Source organism: Silene latifolia, chromosome Y (genome assembly GCF_048544455.1).
Source record: "Silene latifolia isolate original U9 population chromosome Y, ASM4854445v1, whole genome shotgun sequence".
NCBI lineage: Eukaryota > Viridiplantae > Streptophyta > Magnoliopsida > Caryophyllales > Caryophyllaceae > Silene > Silene latifolia.
This window is the reverse complement of record NC_133538.1, coordinates 372,098,847-372,106,977: the sequence shown is the minus strand read 5'-3', so window position 1 is coordinate 372,106,977 and position 8,131 is coordinate 372,098,847. Positions and strand designations below refer to the sequence as shown.

The 8,131-nt window shown below is 33.5% G+C and overlaps 1 protein-coding gene across 1 annotated transcript; it reads left to right on the top strand.

Annotated features, from left to right (window-relative positions):
• Window positions 1-7,037: 7,037 nt before the first annotated feature.
• On the top strand, window positions 7,038-7,910 carry LOC141631844 (uncharacterized). Its single transcript, XM_074444466.1, has one exon. The coding sequence runs from the start codon at window positions 7,038-7,040 to the stop codon at window positions 7,908-7,910; it is 873 nt and encodes a 290-aa protein (XP_074300567.1).
• The last annotated feature ends 221 nt before the right edge of the window (window positions 7,911-8,131 follow it).

The window sequence follows — 8,131 nt, the reverse complement described above, 5'->3', positions numbered from 1 at the left end:
TTGCTTTAAATCTTGTAATAATTAGACCTTAATCATTTCCATTTTCATTGTAATCTTTCCACAAAACATGGGTTGTAAGACAATTATGGAAGGCTAATCTTCCATTACTTGGTGTAATTTTATTCAAAGTTTCCAACTTTGGTATTGTAAGACCTTCTAAACTCTCTTAGTTTATCTAATACTCTTTCTTTGTGCTTAATTTCACATGTTGGATGAATTTATGTTTGGGTTGGCCATCCATACTTATTGTTTTTCAACTATTGCAAATCTTAGAGAAATGGTTTAATCTATCTAGGATTGTTTGGAGGAAATTTGTTGTATGTTGATTTGGCTTAAAGGATTCATATAACAAATAGGAAAGTTTAAGTGTTTTTCTCATTTGTATGGTTTAATCTTATGAGAAATTAATTCTAGCTTCATCTTTTGGTTAAAATCTTAATGATCATACTTAGTCTCTTTTCATGGTTTAATGACTTGTTGTCTAAGTTTGAAGGGTATATGTATATGGTTTAATCAATATATATAACTAAAGGAGGCTTTTTTTTCTACTTATACTATTGGCATTAGAATTAGAATTAAGAGATAATTAATTAATTATAATTTTTCTATTATAATTAGGAATATAATTTTCCTATTAGAAATGAGAATTAATTAATTATTTTACCATTTTCCTATTAGAAATAGGAAATAAATTAACAATTTATTAAGGCTTTTTTTTCCCTTTATACTATTAGAATTAAGAGATAATAATTATTTAAATTTTTTCTACTATAATTAGGAATATGATTTTCCTATTAGAAATGAGAATTAATTAATTATTTTACAATTTTATTATTAGAAACAGGAAATAAATTAATTATCTACCATTTATTAATATTAAAAAATTATTCATTAGTATTTGTTCACTTTTTATTAAATTGGAAGGAAAAAAACATTTGATATATTTATAATATCCAATTTTATAACAACTTTCGATTAAAAAAATGTGGTATTATGAAGCTAAAATGCCCTATGGCGAACCGGGTTGTGACAAATGTGCATGCATAATACGTACTACATGGAATTTACGCATGTAAAAAGTAAATGAACGCTGAAATATGTCCATACGTCTTTTGTTATTGTCAATGTCATATTTAATTATACATAATACGAAGTTTATTTTTCAAATGTCATATGTATTCTCCTACTAATTTTAAAGTTATTTCCCTCACAAAACACTTCAACTTCTATTGATTTATTATTATATTATTTACATTCATTTGTCATTATATAAAAGTATATTAATCAAAATTTAAATAAGATATTCACAAATTATTGATAAGTACAAAGTTTGATATCTATTTTTCAAGGAGTATTAAAAGATAAAGAAAGTTGCTGCTAATTTGCGAATCGAAATATCATATTATGATAAATGAGTAAATGTTTTGAAAAACTTTATTGTGCAATTGTTTTACAATTTAAAGTAAAGATGATACCGCGAGTAATAAAATAGATTTGAATGAGGCTTGAAGGGAAATTAGATACACTTATTATAGAAATATGTATAAGGTTAAGATTCAATTCAAGCAACGATCAACATTAAAAAAAAAAGTAATGAAAAACCCATAAAAGGGTAAAAGTAGTCTTTCCCTAACATAGTGAAGACCGTCTCTCTCAAGCTTTTCTTCTGACAATTTTACATGCATAAAAAACGGTACTATTCAATTATTTGGGACAAACTAATTATTGTTGATGCTATATATTTTTTTTTGGTGTAAATTGAGCACATCATCACTATAATTTAGGGAGAGATACGAATTGGAGAAGGGTGAGACATATTCGTCATACATAATACGATGCTTTAACCACCTTTAGGCAAAAATAAAAAAATAAATGAAAAAAATTTAACCCTAAAAGGGGGTCACGTACTTGCCAACTCTTATATAGTTCTCTAACGCATTAATATTTTCATGAAATTTATGACATTTATTTCATATTAATAAAAAAATGATTATACTGCTTCGTACAATTTGTGATTTATAACTTTTAGCTAACTTATTTGAACTTGCATAAATTTATATATTTTAAGTGAACTTGCATAAATTTATATATTTTAAGTGAAAATTTATATATGATAAAAATAAAGTTTGATCTTTAATTTCCTCAAAGATAAAAAAAAATCAAATTTTATTTCCAAATAATATACTAATTAAAGGTCATAATGTAAAACAGGAAATTACACCACAATCTACTATTTCAATATGTCGATGATCAATACTCAAAGTAGCACATTTGTTATTTAAATAGCGTAAAAATTCTCAAAATGGTAAAAAAAAAATGTCCAATCTGTCGTTATCAAACAAAACATAAGTTTCTGCATTTTTTTGTCATGTTCAACTTAATCTTAACGGGATGTAAAAATGATGAAGTTCAAAAAGTAACAGTTAGTTTTCTGTTAGTTAGATGGACTTTTCAAGAGAGAGATGAAAGCTTTACATTTTAGACCGTTTTATGTGTGAACCGAAGGGATTAAGTAGTGGGCTAAAGGTTGTTTCGAGTGGGAATGCGGTTGATTACGACGAGTTAGTTGACTAAAGTTTTTCCTTACTAGATCTAGAAAGGGGATAATAATTATGAGATAATAGAATTTGAAGAAAAAGTGACAATAAAAATGAGATGAAGGTAGTTAAATTTATTTATGCAAAATGAAATAAATAGCAAAGTTAGTGTATATATATATATATAATATTCAAACTTATTTAGTTTATAAACAAAGTACCCAAACACTTTGTTTGAGTATCTGGAATAGAGGTAGGGAATGGGGCGAGAAAAAGACTAGGAAGGAAAAGGGAGAGAGATAAGAGGGAAGATTGCTTCTTAAATATTTCTTTGTTGAAGGAGAAATAATTTGTCTTCGATAAGGTAGACGAGGATCCATATCATCTGGAGTAAAGAATGGTGTTTCATGGAGGTGAATGTGGTTTATGACTTCTTAAATGTAAAACGTGGCAGAAAAATAGTGATAGTAATAGTGGACTGGAGGTTGTTTCAAGTAGTAAGAACTAATCACACTGGCTGATGTTTTATTTTGCGGGGAAATTAGTCGGGTGGAGGGAGGGTGCATTTGTGGAGGGTGTTGAGCTTAACTAGGATAGTGATAATAAATAAGGTTATTTATTAGCAAAATATCACTCGCATTAAAACATAGAGGTAACATGAATAATAACAAGAACCTCAAAAGATCATACCGATAAACATAATCTTGACCCCATTAATCCAAATTAAAGTAAAATATTAATTCTAACAACATTGTCGAGAGTAAGGGTTAGTTTCTATTGGATTGTGGATTTTTCTAGAACAAGAGTTTAGTTTTTCACTTGGTTGGATAAATTTAAGAGAAGTTTCGAAGACAAGGATCGATCTTTCAAGGGATGAGATTGTTTTAGATCATGTGTGTGAATAGGGAAGAAAATAGGGATCTGCGTGAAGGATTTTGTTTCAAATGAGAAGATGGGGGCAAGACTATTGTTATAGGGGGTGTCATAAGCAGCCCCAGCCATGTAGTATTGCGTTCGAGTTTGGTTCACATTCAAAGATATGTTTATAGTTTGACCGGGAGATATAACATTTAACTACCTGTAAATGTTTTTACGTAACTACCATTTGACCCAACAATGATTAAATTATGGTTGTTATTCTAAAGAAGGAGATTTGTTGTATCATTGAGTTAATTATGCAGAGTAGATATTATTGTTTTCCTTGACCAATTGAAAAACGCACAGGTATTAATGAATATAATCTAAAAACCCTCAATCACAAGTATCATATATATAAACTTCATATTGGTTTTACTTTCCTAAAAAAACAACATTGTCGAGAGCAGGGGTTAGTTTCCATCGGATGGTGGAATTTTCTAGAAGTAGGAGTTTAGTTTTTCACTTGGTTGGATAAATTTGAGAAAAGTTTCGAAGACAAGGATCAATCTTTCAAGGGATGAGATTGTTTTAGATCATGTGTGTGAATAGGGAAGAAAAATAGGGATTTGCGTAAAGATTTTGTTTCAAATGAGAAGATGGGGGCCAAGACTATTGCTATGGGGGGGGGGGGGTCATAAGCAGCCCTAGCCATGTAGTATTTCGTTGGAATTTGGTGCACATTCAAACGTATTTCTATAGTTTGACCGGGAGATATAACATTCTAACTACCTCTAAGTGTTTTTACATAATTACAATTTGATCCAGCAATGATTAAATTATGGTTGTTATTCGAAAGCAGGAAATTTGCTGCATCATTGAGTTGATTATGTAGAGTAGATATTATTGTTTTCCTTGACCAATTGAAAAACAAACAGGTATTAATGAACAAATTCTAAAAACTATCAGTCCAAGTATCATATATATAAACTTCATATTGATTTTATTTTCCTAAAAAAAAGTATTTTATTAATCAAACACTCTTTTATTCTTATGTCAATATTATGTTAATGGGAATTATTTGTTGGTCATGCGGCATACATAAAATCAGAGACATGAACGATGTACTAAATGTCTATATTTCATTTTATTGTGAAATTTATCACACATTATTTTAATATCCGTGCAACGCACGGGCAAAAAAACTAGTTTACATGTATCAACATCTTGAGGTGGTAGTATTGGGTAGATAATTTTGAGAGACTAAAAAGGGTCAAGCTTTACTAATTCTTGGTTACTAAGAAGAAGTTACACCAAGTTCTCTTTAATATTGAATTTTCTTGCTCACCAAGTGTTTGTTATATTGCCTTGTTAGAAAAGATTGCAACTTTCCATTACATTCATGATACCAATCAACTCAAACCCCCTTTTCGGTATATGTTCATCTATTGTTGGTCATTGTTAATAATTATTATGTGTTTATAAAGTTGATTAATGAGTCTTAATTAGTAGTAGAATCTCAACTAAGTATTCAATAGTTTACAATTCAAGTCTTTAGTTTAGTAGTCCTTCTCTTGGGATCGACCCTTACTTGCACTATATTGCTTTATCCATTAGAGTAATCTAGAGTATGGTTTGGTTTATAAATTGTTAATTTGGTAGTTAATTCTAGCATTTACGACACCTAGTTTTATCTTTATCAAATTTTGGCGCCGTTGCCGGGGAAGGCAACGTAACTAGAACTTGAGTTGTGATTTATGCTTTGTTGTTCCTATTTCTTTGTTATTGTTAAAAGTAAGTGGTAGTTCTAATCCATCTTGTTTAGTGTAAAGTTTTATGCCTAGTTCCCAACAAGTTGGTGAGTTCACTCCAATTGAAGAAGACGCGTTTGGAGCAAATTCTTGGTTATTCACCAACCCTTGGTATCAACGACCTCCAAGGGGAGGACAAGTTGAAGAGGAAGACTTCGAACCCCTCTCGGTTGATCCAATAGAAGTAGAATATCCACAAATGGCTAATGATACAAGAACGATCCGGGAGATCCGGTAAGAAACTATGATACTCAAACTCTATGCATTGCCTACCCACCCATGGAAGCCAATGCAAATTTCGAGTTGAAGGGCTACTTGATCCACAATCTACCCAAGTTTCATGGGCATGCGGGGGATGACCCCAACCGTCATCTCTCTGAATTCCATATGATGTGTGAAGGTGCTATACCAAATGGTGTCACGGAAGACAAATTTAAGTTGCGAGCTTTTTCATTCTCTTTAATTTATTCGGCTAAGGATTGGCTATTCTACTTTCCACCGGGTAAAATTCGTACTTGGAAGGACATGAAAGCGGCATTTCTTGGAAAATACTACCCCGATTCAAGACATAACCATGCCAAGAAAGCCATCACTTCTCCAGAACAAGATCCAAGTGAAAGCTTGTATGAGTATTGGGAAAGGTTCAAGAAGTTGGTTGCCCAATGTCCCTACCATCAACTAAGTGGTGATGATCTTTTGGTTAAATTTTGTGACGGTCTTACTCAACAATACCAAATAATGGTGAACGCCGCTACCGGTGGTGGGGTTGACAATTACTCCGTGGCGGAAGCAAATGAACTTATAGAGAGGTTAGCCGCTAGCACAAGAAACTATGGGAGAGGGCGAGGGTCTAAAACTTTCCACTCAATTGAAACACCCTCCCCTTCCAACCAAAAACTTGAGAAGACCGTGGATGATCTCACCAAAATGGTAGCTCAATTGGTGGGAAACAATCAAGGTGGAGGACAAGGATCAAATGTAGAGTGCAATTATTATCAAGGTTCACACCCGATGGAGTCTTGTCCCATCATGGAAGAACAAAGGATAAGCAAGAAGAATGTGAGTGGCATGATGCATGGTAACTATAATTATAGAAATCCAACCGAGGGAGGATAATACAAATATGATCCAAATGGCAACACTTACAATATCGGCTCAAGGGACAATCCAAACCTTAGTTGGGGAGGGGATACTTCAAAGAGATTCCAAAATGGGCAATTCAACCATTTGAGGAACCAACATTCACAAGTTCCCAACCCAAATTACCAAAGAAACCAAAATTTTCAACAAGGAAAAGGAGGATCCTTCCAATTTGGAAACCAAGGTCACCAAGGCAACCACAAGAATTTCAAGGAGGGGGTTCCTCTTCTCAAGGAGATCATGATTTATCCACCAAGGAAATGTTTAAGATGCTTATGAAAGGGCAAGCCGAGACAACCAAGAGGTTTGACAAAAATGGATGCCGATAAATTCTCAAGTGATGCAAGGGTGAAGAACCTTGAGATCCAACTTGGCCAAATTGCACAAGAGATTGCCAAGAACAATCAAAAGAACTCCAATTCAATTCTATCTACAAAATTTCCTCCAAAGGAAAATGCAAGTGCAATGACATTGAGGAAGGGGATAACTCTAGAATCTCCGCTAGAGAAGAAGAGAAAGGCAAAGTCAAATGAGAGGGTCATTCACATTGAAGAACAAGTATAAGAAGAGCTTGTGATTGAGAAAGAAAAAGGGTTATCATCAAAAGCCAGTGGAGTTGAATTAAAGAGTCCATTGAGAATGGACAAAAGAAGACAAAGACAACAACACCACAAAGGACAATGTTGAAGAGATCATGAGAGAACATGTCGTTGAGGTACCTTTCCCTCATGCTCTTACACATTCTAAGAGGTTTGAAAGAGATGAGGATCAGTATGAAACCTTTAGAAAGTGTGAAGTAAACATTCCCTTACTAAATATTTTAAAAGGTGTTCCAATGTATGCAAAGTTCGTCAAGGAACTTTGTACACCTAGGAGAAACTCAAAAAAGGGAACCCAAAGAGTGAAGGTGAGTGAACATGTCTCCGCCATTTTCAAAAAGTCACTTCCTAAGAAGTGTGGCGATCCGGGGATGTTGACTATACCTTGCTCTATTGGGAAGAAAGATTTCACCCATGCCATGTTAGACCTAGAAGCGTCAATTAATGTAATGCCCTATAATCTTTATGAGACTTTAAGACTCCCACCCTTGTTGAAAACTTATGTAGTGATCCAACTTGCGGATCGCTCAAACATTTATCCCAAAGGAATGGTGGAGGATGTGTTAGTAGAGGTAGATCATTTAACCTTCCCGGCCGACTTCTATGTTCTTGACATCGAAGTCGACTCGAGGGCCACTCCGATCCTTTTAGGACGGCCTTTCATGAAAACCTCAAAAACTAAGATTGACGTGTCTAATGGGAACCTAACTATGGAATTTGACGGAAAGAATCTCATATACAACATCTATGATGCAATGAAACATCCCGACAACGCACATTCATGCTACTTCTTAAATATAATAGAACCTATTGTCCATCAAGTGTATAATTTGTGCCAAAGGGACCCTCTTGAGGTAACCTTAACTAACAATGTGGAGCAAGAAGGGTTACGTGTTGTGTTGCCAAATGATGTGCAGGATTATGTCAACAAGCTAGAGGAAGAAGTCACCCTTAAATATGACCAATGAGAAAAAGAAGAACTCGAAATCAGGGGAAATGGCAGTGTGTCGGACAAACCGCAGTCTGCCAAATCCTCTATTCCGCGAGTATTTGCTTTGCTTAAAGACAAATCCTAACTACTCCAAGTTCATTCCCCTTGATGACTCATTGGAAAGACCACTCCCTTCTATAATAAAACCTCTAAAATGCGACCTCAAAACCCTCCCAACTCATCTTAAATACATCTTTC